Here is a 16322-nt window from a genome sequence, read left to right on the forward strand (position 1 = left end):
CCCCTTGATCTAATTAAATTGATTACAGCGATATGGCTTGCATAGTTGCTCTTTTATGATCCTTTGCTTTTGCTAGACCTAGAGAATTCATAAATAAATAAAAAATGTTATTTTGATTCGATAAACGAATCTCGTAATAACATCGTGGCGTCGTGTTGAAGTAAACAGAGATTTTTTTTTTTTTTTAGGTCATGGACATGTAGATTAAAGTTATGGAATACTTCAGCTTCTCACGTGCATACGTCAAATATGAGGTTTGGAGATATTTGAACCATTGATGATGGACAAGCCAAAGCATGGTCGGCAGAAGGATGTACAAATGCGCTCCGACAAACTGTAGATGATGGCAAAAAAGCAAGAAATTCTTTCCCATGGGCCTTATACATGATCGCATCCGATCTATGGACTAGAAGGGGACAAGATCGATTTCAGTCATTTGCCCCTTCCAGATAATGCATGCCCACAGATTGATAAGTAGTTAAATATCATGCGTGTAAAGTCGAAAATGAGTAGAAAATGAATGTTTTCTTGCTTCTCTCAGCCGCCAAGCTTGAGTCGTTTTCATGGCTTTGTCATCGTATATTTGCCCAAAGGATAGACCAAACCAATCAATGATCAAGCGTCAATCTAATGAACACAAAACACGAAAATAAACACAGTTGAGAGCAATCATATCTGTCATTCATTTATTAAGACCGCATGTAGTACACAAATTCAGAGGACACCAGGATTATTGCACCACCAAAAAGTTACCCGGCTCTTAACTTCACACATTAGCGCGAACGCCTTTGAAGAACAAGATCAAAACAGAAGCAGTTATCGAACATTGACACGAATCTTTTAATTTATCACCCTGCAATTCTTCCTAATTTCGCCTTGCGTGCCAGTGAGCACCTCGATCAAACCCATGCGCACCATCGCGGCCGTAAACCTCCGAGCCCAAGCGCTGGGGTGGTTCGCATTGTCCTTCACTAACCCCCTTGTCAATGACGCATCCCACAGCACTTGGTCCGAATACAACAATCCCTTGTCACTCTTTAAGTTGTGGTAGTAAGCATTATCGAGTACGTTCGGCGTCACCGGATCGAATGGTACGATCGGGTCGGTGGGGCCGTTTCGCGGGCACTTGGTCTTCAAAAGATGGGCATAATTAGGATTAAGGGAAGGATCTTGTGAATAAGTCGAGTTGAAGGAGTAGAGTCGCTTCGTGAATTGGGAGCAATGAGAGTCCCCGATGGAGTGAGCTCCGGAGAGAGTCACCATGTCTCGGAGCGAAAGCCCTTTCTTCGCAAAGTTCGCTTCGAGTTGCACAGCATCAAAAAATGGGCCGGGGAGGTTTTTGATCACCTCCGACGCGAGCGAGACTCTCCCATCCCGCCTCCCGCTAGGGACGGCATAGTGAAAGCCTCCGGCAGCTCGAACACCATCACGAGCGGCGAAGGCCACAATGTCGGCACATGAGACGGTGTTAGGGCATTGGGCTTCAATCTTGGCCTTGGCATCGTCGATCACCTCAAAGCCCCCGATGCCGAGGTTTCCCATGCTATCTTTCCCCGCGGTGTTCCCTTTGGTCGAGTTGAGAAGAATGGACCCGTCGCAACCCTGAGTACTAGAAGACCGTACGTCACACCATAGAAATATCCATTTTTTACATGATTATTTATAATTAGATCTAGGAACATCTATGACAGCTTTATTTAGATATCCATTTAGAGCTTGTGACATCAATCATGCAAACCCCACTTCTAAGTTCCTAGGATTAGTTATTCAAATGAAAGCTGGCCCATGTATGGGTTTTGCGAAAAAAGTGGATCAATATGCAAATATAATAGACATTGCAAGAGAATACTTAAAAGGTGTGTTTAGTTCGATTTTTTAGAAATGTTTTTTGTAAAAATGCAAAGACCTTTGGGTTAAAAGGATTTTTCAAAATACAAGTACTGTTCGATAAAGTGTATTTTAAAAACACGTTGAAAAGAAATTTTAATAGAAATACTATATGGTACAAATTATACTTTGTAAATGGTTTTTGCTAATTTTTTTTTATAAAAAATCTCAAATTATTTGTCGGTGGAACTCAGTCACCACCATTGAGAGTGGTAGTGGCTCACCAACTACTCACCGATGGCACGCCGGTTGCTCGTTGGTGGCTGAGGCAAAAATTAGGGCTTTCAAGAACATTTTTGGAATTATGAAAGTTGAGCGATGGTAAAGTTGGAAGGAAAAATGTCTATTTGAATTTTGGAAACATAACATTTTAAAGTATCTCCAAACTTAATTTGCGTTAAATGCCTTTAAAGAGCTTTGAAGGTGCAAATTGCATCTCCTCAAAGTGCCCAAAATTTTTTGCCAAACAGTATTTGCATTTGCCCAAGAAGTTTTGCAATTGCTAAACCAAACACACTTGTAATGATGTTGCACATAAAATGCTTGAGTTAGAAAATTACTCTGACAAAACAGTCATGGAAATGGAGCCTAATGAGCGGAGCAACAGCTCCAGGGTCCGCAGCTAGAGCCTTCTGTACTGACTCTCTCACCATGGCCTCAGCAGATGGGCATTTCTTCTGATAAAACCCAACCTTCAATGGACCTGAAATTGGACCCAACCGAAAACAAAAAGTTATGACCAAGACAAGAAAATCAACAATATATCAACTCAAACGCACGTGTTGAAACTGCTAGCATAAGGGAAAATGAAATCGGACCTGAAATTGCAGGTGAAATTAAACAGATCACCAAAACAAAGCTCAAGTAAGCGCTCGAGCTTGCCATTGATACAGATCAGCCAAAAAAGGAGCAATTTCACTCAGAATCTTAGAACTACAATGACTAGGGTTCTTCAAGATAGAGAGGAGAAAATGTCAAGTGTGGATGACACGAGCCTTGGCTGTAATGGCCCTTTTTATAGCGACCTAGTTGCAGACACTTTGACGGTGGGAAACCAAGGAAGATGCTCGAAGAGGAAAAGTCCATTGAAGCTTCGTGTCATGAGCTGTCTTTCAGAATTTCAAGAAAAAAAGTACGACAACATGCACTTAGATTAGACTTAAAAAGTGGAAGGCGTGTGGCCTCCACATGACTCCCTTTACAAAAGCACACGCCTCGTTTATTTTATAAGAGGGAAATGCGAAGCAAAGTTTGATTTGTGAAGTAATCTTACATCTCGTCCCTTGGATTTTTCTCCTCAAACTTTATAGAAAATCGATTCATTCTAAGTTTACTCTTCCCAACTTACCTAAAGACGACAAAGGGTACATTTATTTATTCGTTTATTTAGCTAGTTCATCGAACATGTAAGGACATTTCAGCTTTATTTATTTTCGTTTACCGTGCCAATTAGTCAAATTCAACTGGGGGGCAAGGAATGTTAAGACAGGGGGACGTATAATTGACCTTAATTATTGCGTGACATCTAGCTATGGACCATGGTTTTATATTTTCAATCCATTGACTAGATGTTTCTAGAGACTTATCATGCTACTATTATTGAAATCCACTAATGGTATGCTTTGATACCGTCAATTAAGTGCTGCTGAGGTTTGATAATATCCTTCTACTAGTTGTTGCAGTGATAACATGATGGAAAGTCAATAGCTCATCTAGGACAAAAACTATGGGAGATTTCAAGTCCAATTCCCATCAACATATCTAATTGAATATATATTCACTCAAAAGGTTGAAACAACAAGTTATTAGTGAACCAAAACATATTAATTGTTCCATCTTACACCACATTCTTGATATAGGACTTCTTAAATTTATGCTTAGAGAAAGAATCAATAGGTTGGCTGGGCACTCTTTTCTTTGCGAGGTCATTGAGATAAGATTTTTATTTATCAAAATTTCTCCGAAAAATAAAAAGGTAATCATGTTTCGCTAAATAGGAGTAAATTCGAATTACGACAACACTGCATTACAAATTACAGCCCTAGCCCACAGAAAAATGAATGTAACTCAACGTCAAACCTTTCGGCTGCGAATGGTGCGATGGGAAAGTGAACGTATCTTTGAAGGAAAGGCGTAATTAAGCTTTGAGAACTTTCCACGCTTTTTCATTCTTCACGACCGGCTTTCAAGCTTTCTTAACACACGACAATTTTCCAACCCAAAAGCTTAATTTAAGCGCAAGCCGCCCAAATATTGTAATGAACGAAGAATTGGCGATTGAAGAATGCGGACATAAACTCTGCTGATGTATGTGGAAGTTTTCAATCCAAATTTTTAAAAGATTGTAATTCGATTATTTTCATTTTGTATTTGTTTGATCCATGCTGCTCGTGTTACTGCTTCGACCGCATAAATTTGGGATCGGAGCGGAAAAGATCGTCGGAGAGCACAGCCAAGTTTAGTTGTGACGGCTCTGAAACATACAATACATTACAATCTCCAAAATTTGCGTAGAGCTCTTCCGTAAGTACATTTACAAGGTCATATAAATCATACAATCTTGTAAAAATGTCAAAATTGTTTCAAAAGCTAACATCATTAGCCACTCATGCCAAACGAATATTTTACAGGGAGCCGACAAGGAATTCCATTAATAACTGGCTATTTTGACCCTTTGGAGGCAAAAGAAAATGATAAATCTCAAACCTTGGTGAAGGGCATCGCCACCTTTCTTTTTCTAAAGTACGTTTAACAAATTGGAGACTTCCATAGGGCAATCAGCATCCTCAGAAAACTGAAAAACCTAATGCTTTTACTGCATAAATATAAGAGATAACGACCCTAAGTATGCCAGACGGATCATACCCGATTCAAAAGTAGCCAAAGATGTGACCAAAGATGACCAGCAATTGAAGTTCTGAAGGACAGTTTTGGCCTCTTGTTTGGAGACGATGCCTCAGCTGACTGCTGCTACGGCATGAGGCGATTGAATGGCCACTACAGGGTAGCATCGGCTACAGAGCGTCGGGTGCTCCGGAAAGAACCGACTTTGGGTGAGTAGTTCCAACATCTCTCGCATTTGGATCCCTCTGCTTTGGAGACACCAATCCAGACTTTCCTGCCATTAATCTCGCACTCTCCAGAGTAAGGAACATCGGCAGTCAGTTCATCACCCAGAGACGGAATTACCTCTGCCTGTATGTGCAAAATGTACGTTACTCTGAGTGTGGACGACAGCTCAAGTTTCATCGGTACAGGGATAGTGTACTTATGCACCGTCAGTCTAAGCAATTTTTATCCCAAATGAAGCAGATCATTTGCCGATAAAATGGAAACCAAACACGCAAATTGTGGCAACTGACCCACAAATTATCGATATCAGAGTTAAGATCAACAGAGTAAAGCATACCTGAGAAGTTATGAAGATGCGATGCAAGTTGTCCGCATCGTTCATGGCTGTGCTCATTTGGCATAATAGGGAGGCAAGATTTACATCGGAGGTATGTAAAAGAACTTTAGCCTCTAAGCTCGAACCAATCAGTTTTCCACCCCGAGCAACTTCCAGAACCTTATTTACCTCTGTCCTTAGCTGGAGATTGGATGCAGAATAATATCAGAGGAAGAACTGAAGAACGTCTAGCTGGACATCTTAAAACATATCCTATTTGGGGAACTAATATTCCTTTCTCTCACTTCAGAAATTATTAATATTCACACAAACACGTCCTATTTGGGTAAAACCGAGATGCTGATTACCTCAAGAATTTCTGCCCAAAAATTGACTTCTTCAGGCAATAAAGCAAGCCATTTTTCATTCCCAGCAGGCCATCTAGAATCGAAAACAAATTTGGCAACAGAACCATCTTCATTGGTGTATGGAAACGGAAGGTTCTGCCATGCATCCTCTGCTAAGTGAGGCAATATAGGCGCTATAACCCTCACAAGGGAAAGCAGATGCTCTGCAAGAACTGTCTGACAACTTCTCCTCGTAAAACTCTCCATGCCCCTGTAAAATTAACCACTTAGAAAGAAAGACATTCATAGTCCAATGTCAAAAGTAATATGCAACCTTCAAAACCTAAGCATATGGTATAAATGAAATTGCTGAACTTCACATTGCCAAAAGCATGATATCCTTGCATATGAATCAAACTAAAATAAGCACCGTTACACAGTATCGTGGAAGAAATCAGAAATACATTGGGCTAAGTGCTGAAATCTTTCTTACAGAAAAAAAGAGGAGGAGGTTACCCAACATAAAGTCGATCCTTGGCAACATCAAAATAAAAGTTTGATAGGTCGACAATTACAAACCGCTGTATGATCTGAGAAATGGAAAATCAAAGACATTAAATCAACGATAAAAAATGTTGCCACAGCACAAAGGATGATTTGACATCCTTAGGCATTTATTACTCATTCTAATAAAGATTTTAAGCTTGATCAATATCAAAGGCATATCAAACTAATAAAAAAAAAATGCATCACTAAGAAGTTTAAGCAAAAGAAAATATCATTAAGAATCTAAAGTAGATCCCTGATGACATAACTCCAATATAAGAGTGGCTCAATAAGAAAGAAACCTGGAAAATTTTGAAGAACTGATAATTGTCATAACTCTCTTTAATGTTCTTCACAACATTTTCAAGCTGATATAATGCATGCCGGTCAATCATTGGAAGTTCATGGTAAGAAACAGCATCTTCAGCCTGGCAATGACACGATTCAGCTTGAGAAAATAGAACCAACTTAAAGGAGGAGATAAATGCTCTTTGAATGATCATCCTATCCCGAAATGATGATATACTAGATATTAGATAACATACCAAGATTGAGATATACCTTCCAATCATGCAGATTCCCTAAGAGGTATCTCAATGTCCCCCGCAACTTTCTATAAATGTCAGACATTTGGCGGAGAATCTGAGGACCAATCATCACATCTCCAGTGTAATCTACACTAGAAACCCACAACCGCAGAACATCTGCTCCATATCCAGGTGCTTCCTGCCAACAGAAAATCAAACTCTTAGCTCAACAAAAAATAACAGGCATATCCAGGAAAAGACTTTAGAGACAAACCTTTTGGTTTTTCCCTCCTTCAATCACAGTGTACGGGTCTACAACGTTACCCAAAGATTTGCTCATCTTCAAACCTCTCTCATCAAGCACAAACCCATGAGTTAGGACACTGTTGTATGGAGCCCTTCCTGTACATGCAGAAGAAAGTAATTCACACAGGCCTAATGTCCTTGACAGAATTCAATAGAGGGTAATCAGTGTGAACTAGTGACACAAAAAGATTCTGTCATCTAACTTCCCAACAGAAGCACATATATTTTGTAATTGAATGGACCGTAATTAAATGCATATAGAAGCCAAGATAAAAGAAAATTAAAGAACACTCCAAGAACAAAAGTGCCTGTTCATTACCTTTCGTAGCAATACTTGTCATCAAGGAACTCTGAAACCAGCCACGATGCTGATCTGTACCTTCAAGGTACAAGTCTGCAGGGAAGTTAAGGCCCGCCCTTTTCCCCAGTAAAGCTGCCCATGAAGAGCCTGAAAAGGATACAAGGGATAAAGCATCATCATTTGCTCATGCGGAGAAGTATTCTACAATGAGTGTAGCATTTTTCAGTTGAAGATAAAGCACGAAAAAGGTTACTGGTTGAGTGCTTCTCTTAAAAATAAGAGACATGCATGAATGCTTAGGGACATGTGGAAGAATCAGTTCAACCACTACACTATACTTAGCCAACTAATACTTCAGAAGCTTCTAAGAGCTACCACAGTTTGATCAGAATTTTCCAGATATGACCTCTATTACTTCACCCTATATATAAACAACCAACTCTAGTCCAACCCAAAGTGACCATTACACTTTTTATTGAAGTATTGTCTACTGTTTTAAGATCAACCTCTCACCCATCTCACTCTGCCACTAACATGAATGAGGTACCATCACCAACGTTTTCTAACTAATAATCATCTAGCAGAGGACATCAGAACCACAATGTTGGTATATCAAAATTGCTGAAGGTTCCTCAATGGAAAACACATGTTTAGCCTCCAACAACAAAGGTTAAGGTGGATAATCACTTCATGAATCAACCAAAAGTTGAATCCTCCCATTTCTACCTCAATGCACTCCGATTAGCAACAAAGTAAATAAAAAAGAAATGTCACAAGCAAAATACCCGAGTCAAACCAGACATCCATTGTATCAGTGCCCTTTTCATAGTCCGATGCTTTATCACGATATCTTTCTGGAAGTAGATCCTCTACTTTCATATACCACCATGCGTCGCTACCCCTTTGGGCTATTATGCCTGCAATCACACTTCGTCTTGTTAACCAACATTTAGAAAGACAGAAATGCATTGGCAGTAGGAATGTAAATGTTCAGTCTTGGCATAAAAAGTGGGATGTTAATACATAGTACGCAATAGTAATAAAAACATCAGGCATAAACATATAAAGAAAGAGAGCAATCGATGTTGTCACTTTCATAGTTTCTTACATTTAATATGATTAATAGTCTCTTCATTCATTAGAGGCTCCTTGGTTTGTTTATCATAAAAGACTGGAATGGGTACACCCCATGTCCTTTGCCGAGAAATGCACCAATCCGAGCGGCTAGAAGTCATTGCCGAAATTCTGTTCTCAGCCTGACAGAGTACCAGTCAAAGGATAAAAAGTTCGCACTGCAGAAGTTCATCTTATTTCAAAGCGATACAGAATAATCATGCAGAAAGAACCCTCTACGATCGCTACCTGAGGTGGAATCCACTTGACGTGCCCAATTGCATCCATAGCAGCCTGACGAAACCCTTCCACAGAAGCAAACCACTGCTCAGTTGCCCTAAATATAATAGGCTTTTTTGTTCGCCAATCATATGGATACTTGTGTTCTGCACAAGAGAAAAAGGCAATATGCGAATTAAAAGTGTCCTTTGCAAACTTGTAACAGGAAAGTTTCCAGATTTGAATAATAAATCACTGTATCGGGAGAAGGAACATCACTTACGATATGATTCTTCCATGAGAATGGATAACTGTCCATCCAAGTGGTCCACAACAGCAGTATTACCATCCCCAAGTACGTCAAGTCCACTAAACTGTCCAGCTTCTTCAGTGAACTTCCCATCATCACCTACAGGGGAAAGAATAGGAAGTCCATATTTTACGCCAGTGACATAATCTTCTTGACCATGACCCGGAGCTGTATGGACCAGTCCAGTTCCAGATTCTGTTGTGATATAATCTCCTCCAATGACAACTGGGCACTCCCTCTTATCTATGGGATGGATATACCTGTATCCACATTAAGATATACTGTGTTAACATCCCCTTTAGTAGAGTCCTTATGCAGAAGTGCTAGTGTAGGACAATCCACTTCGACTCATTTTCATAGTTTACATATTTTTGTGTTACCTCTTCTTTCTACCATGTATATGTCAATGCATTTTCTAATGATACGTAAGCAAGGTATTTATGGTCTTTTATAGAGAATATAGATCATAGAGATTTATAATCAATCATTTATAACTTGAGAAGGAACCATAGTATTGCATTGCTACAAATATGGGTAATAGAAAAGAATAAGACATGCATTTGGAAATTCATGAATCTACCAAATAAACAATTGGAGACACTCAATAGATTATGTTCCAATGTCTAAGATACTAATCCTTAAAATTCATTACCTAAATGTGAAGCTGAAATGATTGGCACTTTCTTGGATTTCAAAAATTTATAATACTAAGATGAACAATATCCAATTCAAGACATCATCATTCAACAACCTGCAGTTTTCAAGATCAGAACCCAAAAGAACTTTCTTCACGGAAAGCTTCACACCCCATTTCACTTCTAATGCTGGCACAAGATCCGATGCCACAACAAGAAAAGGCCTCTTCTCTCCCTTCATAACCTGTCCAAGTCTGCGTCTTTTATCTTCCTTAGGTACAGCAGTGTCCCCTAGAGGGGAATGTACTTCAACTATAGCATATTGAAGTTTACCATTCACAGCAACCGCTGCAAACAACAAGCATTCAGCATGTTCACCAACCAATGCAGAAATGGCATAAAACCAAGGGAACTATTGATGGCAGAAGAAGTTGACTTTAATTTGATATTTGCAGGATAAGAGAGCCAGAACAATTTGAGAACTTACAGTCAAAATGGTGAAGCAAATCATCAAGTTTTGCATTAAACCATCATAAAGAATGATAAAAGTGATTCTGAGAGTAAAAAAGGGCATCACAAACCCACTTGACACGGTATTAAGTGCTGTCTGAACGGATCAAATTACTAAGACCCATATGTAGCCGAGCAATTCCTCAACCCCCCAACCCCAAAAAGAAACAACAACAACAAAAGAAAAAAAAAAGCCAACCCCAACCCCAAACCCCCTTCTCTCCCACCCACATGAAGTCTAAATCTGTTCACAAATTAACCTGACATCAACTAGGTGAATTCAAGCAATCACCACATTGAGATAAACCCCAAGTATGAATCTACAACTCCAAGAAGTCCTCATCACTCCCTTTCTGCACCTTTAGAGTCGAGATTCATAACAGAATGCCCTGAGGGTACCTGCATTAGCTGGAATCGTCCACGGAGTTGTTGTCCAAATAGCCAAGCCCAGGTCAGGAAGGAATTCACTGATTAAGTTACTGGATGATGGCGAGGCATTGACTAACTTGAAAATGGCATATATACTTCTTGAGACGTGCCCTTCAGGATACTGCAAACATTTTCCAGTTTAGCTACAGAGCTGTTTCAGAAACATACTAAACTGAGAAGTTGGTGGTGGTGTCCATTCAATTGAGAACAATTACTATGAATAAATAGATAGATTATCTGAACACCGTTCATTAATAGCATAGAATAATGTTTTATAGATAACACCAAAGAGTAATGTTAAACCATCACTACCTTTAGACGTGAGGGTTTAAGGAAACTGTAGATACATCCATACTCCATGCTTGTGCCTGTGCACAACATGCAACACACATGTGCACGCGCATGCACCCAGAGAGAGAGAGAGAGAGAGAGTTTTTACCTCCAACTCGGCCTCTGCAAGAGCAGTACGTGAAGATGGGCTCCAATGGACCGGTTTTCTGCCTCTATAGATGTAACCTCGAAGGGCCATTTGGCCAAAGACTTCGATCTAGCAGTGACGGAATGCAAGCCTTTGTTAGAATCGGAATTATAGAGGAGAATAATTGGCTTATCCAATGCATTTTTTGAAAAGATAGTCATAGGAAGGAACATGTTTTTCCCTTTCATTTTCCAGGTAAATGTTGCAAGTTTGAGATTGTGACATTTCTCTAACCACACCAAGCCGATAGCAGTGGGCTTCCAAGACACGCGTAGTCTCAATAATTTATAAATTGTCAAACTGCAGTGTGTCAGCTCAGCAGTACACACCAATCTAGATGTTTCAATCAAACTGGCCAATCACCAGCCAACCAACCAAGAATCATGACTACAGGATAGAGGTATCACACACTAGAAGGCTAGGAATACAGACATATCAGCATAATACAGGTGATTTCTACATAAAAATTAGTCGATAGACTTAATTTATTAGCCTTATCATCAATTAGTGAAAAACCAAAGTAAGGATTGAACAAAACAATTACTTATGGTCATACTAATCTATTTAGGATTTCGAGACTAACATAGGTTCTCTCAAGTTCATTCTGGCCCTAGCCTTTAAGTTTAACCTCAGTGTCAAGCATAAAACGTGTCCCAGCCAAAGAATCATTCGCACAGTGGCATCTGCATCAAGCAATTGTCGAGTACTCCTTTACAGGCACAAACTGGTAGAAAAGTAGGATCAGCATAAGCCATCTACAAAGTGGACATGTGGATTAAGCAAAAAAATTATCCTAGCAAAAGGATACAGAAGATAAAAAAAGAACAAAGAAATTCAACAACAGAAACTGACAAAGAATCAGTTTGAATATCTACCTGAGAAGCTTCATACTCAGGATCAAGAGTGAGGTAAGGGTTATTCCAGGCAGCCCACACCCCATATCGCTGCAATTATGACATAAGATACATTTCATGAAAAAGCTTCTCCCACAATTGTGCAATTTCCTTAAGAAAAAGTAGCTCCTTTCCATCGAAACGTAAACTAGCTCCATCAGATAATGGATGAACAATCAGAGCAAGAATTAAGCAGGGACTGAGCTTAAGGCTTCAGACCTTGAATGATGCCATCTGAGTTTTAACAGTGGACTTGGCAAATTTCGCTGCCTTTTCTCTCAACTTAATTGGAGTGAGGTCTTTCCTGGCATCTTTGTCTAATGACTGTAGCACTACGATGAAGGTATAAATGAATGTGTGTCACTAGTCAGAAGTATTTCACATACACAAATACAAGGTTGTGCTCCACATATAACTGAAGTATACAGATATAACTTAAAAGTACATGCCTTTTAGTTCAATTGGTAGGCCATGGCAATCCCAACCAGGAACATAGTGTACTTTATAATTCTGAAGAAGCTGCAAAAGAAAACAAACAAAAATAAAATCATCACAAGTCCAATTGGAACAGAAATACAGGATCTTTGAACTTATGCAGAAACTAAAAGCAATGGGACGCAGAAGGTTGTTCTTCTTTATTTTCCTGAGATAAGACCAACATATCCTTCCACTCAAAATGATCTGATCCATCATAACAAACCATCATTTACAATGAAGTACTCATTGCTCATTTGATAAGACTAGTTAACCAGCCTCCTAAAATTCTTTGTCAGAGAATCTCATTTATTTTCACTGTAATCTTTACTAGATGGGGCTCTACACAACCCAAACCTGACTGGGTATATTAATCTTGTAAATTTAAACTTTGCCAGATCTTGAGTAAGGCTATCAAAAATGAGTTTGAATCCAGGGCTAGTACTTACAGATACCGGAGATATAATTGCTTAGTTCCATTTTAAAGCTAAGCATCATGGTCACGTAAAAGAAAAAAGAAAAAGGACAACATATCAGTTTAGAAGATGAAAAACATAAGTTTGTGAAGCAATGAAACATACCTTATATCGGTTAATTATGTCCTTCAAAATCTTATTTAACGCATGACCCATATGCAGGTCACCATTTGCGTAGGGGGGCCCATCATGAAGCACAAAACTTTCCTAATCAGCAAGGAAAGGCAACCTAATAAGTAGAAAATAGAAAAGGGAGGGAGAAAACAATTCATGAGTGAGTATAGAACCCACCCCACTGTTTCTGCTGACAATCCTTTCGAACACCTGGTTTTCGTCCCACGATTTCTGTATTTCTGGCTCTCTAACAGAAGCATTTGCTCTCATCCCAAAACTCGTCCTAGGAAGAGCAACTGTGTGCTTGTATTTGCCCTCATCTTGCTTACCCCCTAAAAAGTTTCCAATTGAGAAAGAATAATTATAACTTGGAGTTGTATCTCAAAACTCAATAATAGCACAGCTTAACAATCAGATGAAACTCGTCCAAAGACTGCATATCACAGACCAAATGTTCAAAATGATTTCCGAGACAAATCAATCCCGCAAATTTAAAACGCTCCAAGTACCTTCAGCAGCTTTCTTGGCTGCCATAACTGGCCCTCGAGACCTCCGCTTCGACGAAGGCACATCGGCACTTGAAAAACTACAAAATCTTAGCCTGCCCAACAACGAAAAATCTTCGAGAGAAGAGCTTGCCCTTAAGTAAAACAAGTTGTTGACCGAAGCCGTCTTCCCCAAACAACTGTAAGTCCTTTGAGTGAGAACCTGACCGTACACAACAAGCTTTGTCAGTCGCAACAACAACAAACGCCACCCAGCAGCGGACCCAATCGCCACAACTTCAACAGCCGAAGCAAACTCCCCATGGGCAAAAATGATACGCGCATTATTCTTTAAAAGCATTAAGAGAAGAAACTTCATCACCAAATAGAAAATTTAATGAAAACCAACTGAACCCATCTCAGAGAGCAAGAAAAAGAACTCAATCCCTCCAACAATTTCACCTAAAGCAACCATCTTTCAACATCCCCAGCCACTACATACAAAACCCAAATGCCTCGAACTCCAGACGGACCAAGCAAGTCGCACGAGCAACGAAGATTTCAATATCCCCAGCCACTACATACAAAACCCAAATGCCGCGAACTCGGGACGGACCAAGCAATTCGCACGAGAGCAACGAAGAAAAGAGCTGACCTTGTAAGGAGAAGCATGAATCACGACCATCTTGGGCTGCTCTCGGATTGGATGAAGCGGAGTTGAAACGAGTGCTTCTAAAGCATTGAAGCATCGAAGCAGGACGGCCTTTCGGCTCTGGGATTGAGTCGGGGAAGTGGATAAAACGCTGAACTCAAACCTCAGACGACGCCACAGGACAGCCTTTGGGTTTGAGGTTCATGGCTCTCAATTTCTCATAAGGGCTCCTACGCTGTCTTAGCGTCTTAGGTAGGTTTTGTAGATTTTCATTTCGCGAGTGAAACTAACAACGCCTTAAAAAATTCAAACTTTCCAGATATTAATTAGTGTAAAATTATATGTGAATTTTCTCTTAACTTAAGGATTTCTTTCCATTTTTTAATTTTCAGAGGAAAAAAACCATTTTGATCAAATTATTTACACTATCTTTCGAAAGAAATCTCTTCTTCTTCTTTTTTTTTTTTGTCTCTAGTTTAAATTATTTTTCTCGTCAATTAGCTTTTTGTTAAATGCTATTTTCAAATTCAATCACCACCCATTACTTTAAGGAAAAAAAATTATTGAGACTACTTTGGAAAAGACGCATAAAGTGATTCGGTGCTATCGACACTCAATTTCTCATGAGGGCTCCTATGTTGTCTTTACTTCTTGTGAACGTTTTGTAGATTTTGATTTCACGAGTGAAACTAACAACACCTAAAAAAATTCAAAATTTACAGATATTAATTAGTGGGAAATTATATGTGAATTTTCTTTTAACTTAAGGATTTCTTTACATTTTTTTAATTTTAAGAGGAAAAATAAAAAAGTAAGCAAAAAACCATTTTGATAAAATTATTTACACTATCTTTCGAAAGAAAGCTCTTCTTTTTTGTCTCCAGTTTAAATTATTTTTCTCATCAATTAGTTTTTATCAAATGATATTTTCACATTCAATCACCACCTATTTCTTAAAAAAAGAAAAAACAAAAACTACTCAAACTACTTTAAAAAGCACGTGTAAAGTGATTTGGTGTGATTGACATTCAATTTTGTCTTTGCTTCTTGTGAGGGTTTTGCAGATTTTGATTTCATGAGTGATGCCATCAAAGCCTTAAAAAATTCAAAATTTACAGATATTAACTAGTGGAAAATCATATGCGAACTTTCTTTTGACTTAAGGATTTCTTTCCATTTTTGAATTTTTAGAGGAAAAATAAAAATAATAATAATAAGCAAAGAACTATTTTGATCAAATTATTTACATCATCTTTCAAAAGAAAGTTCTTCTTTTTTTGTCTCAGGTTTAAATTATTTTTCTCGTCAATTAGTTTTTGTCAAATGCTATTATCAAATCCAATCACCACCCATTACTTTAAGGAAAAAAAAAACTACTCACTCCTTTAAAAAACATGCATAAAGTGATTTGGCATTATTGACACTCAACTTCTGATAAGGGCTCCTACATTGTCTTTGCTTCTTGTGGAGGTTTCGTAGATTTTGATTTCATGAGTGAAACTATCAACGCCTAAAAAAATTCAAAATTTACAAATATTAATTAGTGGAAAATCATATACGAATTTCCTTTTAACTTAAGGATTTCTTTCCATTTTTTAATTTTTAGAGGAAAATTTAAAAAGTAAGCAAAAAACTGTTTTGATCAAATTATTAACGCTATCTTTCAAAAGAAAGCTCTTGTTTTCTTTCTCCAGTTTAAATTATTTTTCTCGTCAATTAGTTTTTGTCAAATGCTATTTTCAAATTCAATCACCACTCATTACTTTAAAAAAAAAAAAAACTAGTCAAACTCCCTTAAAAAACACGCATAAAGTGATTTGGTACTATTGATATTTAAAGTTGGTCATACTATCGTGTGCCGGTCAAGAGGGCTAATATAAGTCGGGCAAAATCACATGTACGTATCATTGGGATATTAACATAGTCCAAAAATTAAGGTTCAATGATTGATAGCAAGTCAAGAAGCTTCCACGTGACTAATTGTTGAAATATGATGGAAAATATTGGATTGCCACCCAAATAAAGCTGGCAGGAAATTTTGAATGAAAACATTTTAAAATATTCTAAGAAACGTCAAGGGAGCACACAGTTGAAAAAGTGGTTACCACCCAAGTACCCAGTCATGGAATTTGTGTCAATAAACCAAGAAAAGTAGAGCTCAATCAAGGCAGTTACAAAGGAAATGGGCGAGTTCGTTACAAAGAAAAAAGGATGTGCCTAAAGTTGGAAGCA

General features: G+C 38.5%; 2 protein-coding genes across 2 annotated transcripts; both read right to left on the bottom strand.

The window, feature by feature from the left end:
• Window positions 1-659: 659 nt before the first annotated feature.
• On the bottom strand, window positions 660-2854 carry LOC104415138 (peroxidase 5). The gene is made up of 3 exons (XM_010026392.3): window positions 2706-2854; window positions 2448-2590; window positions 660-1602 (listed from the first exon to the last, which is right to left on the bottom strand). Exons 1-3 carry the CDS (start codon window positions 2770-2772, stop codon window positions 841-843), a joined length of 972 nt encoding a protein of 323 aa, XP_010024694.2. The 5' UTR covers window positions 2773-2854; the 3' UTR covers window positions 660-840.
• A 1523-nt stretch (window positions 2855-4377) lies between these two features.
• On the bottom strand, window positions 4378-14326 carry LOC104415139 (isoleucine--tRNA ligase, chloroplastic/mitochondrial). The gene is made up of 22 exons (XM_010026393.3): window positions 14094-14326; window positions 13463-13661; window positions 13131-13285; window positions 12945-13046; window positions 12339-12408; window positions 12109-12221; window positions 11872-11940; window positions 10958-11065; window positions 10489-10639; window positions 9696-9927; window positions 8918-9204; window positions 8665-8801; window positions 8411-8558; window positions 8088-8219; window positions 7321-7449; window positions 6970-7097; window positions 6730-6894; window positions 6471-6596; window positions 6139-6212; window positions 5644-5893; window positions 5297-5476; window positions 4378-5082 (listed from the first exon to the last, which is right to left on the bottom strand). The coding sequence occupies exons 1-22, from the start codon at window positions 14121-14123 to the stop codon at window positions 4885-4887; spliced, it is 3183 nt and encodes a 1060-aa protein (XP_010024695.2). The 5' UTR covers window positions 14124-14326; the 3' UTR covers window positions 4378-4884.
• Window positions 14327-16322: the final 1996 nt, after the last annotated feature.

The sequence above is a fragment of the Eucalyptus grandis genome, chromosome 9, assembly GCF_016545825.1.
Source record: "Eucalyptus grandis isolate ANBG69807.140 chromosome 9, ASM1654582v1, whole genome shotgun sequence".
In the NCBI taxonomy this organism is placed as follows: domain Eukaryota; kingdom Viridiplantae; phylum Streptophyta; class Magnoliopsida; order Myrtales; family Myrtaceae; genus Eucalyptus; species Eucalyptus grandis.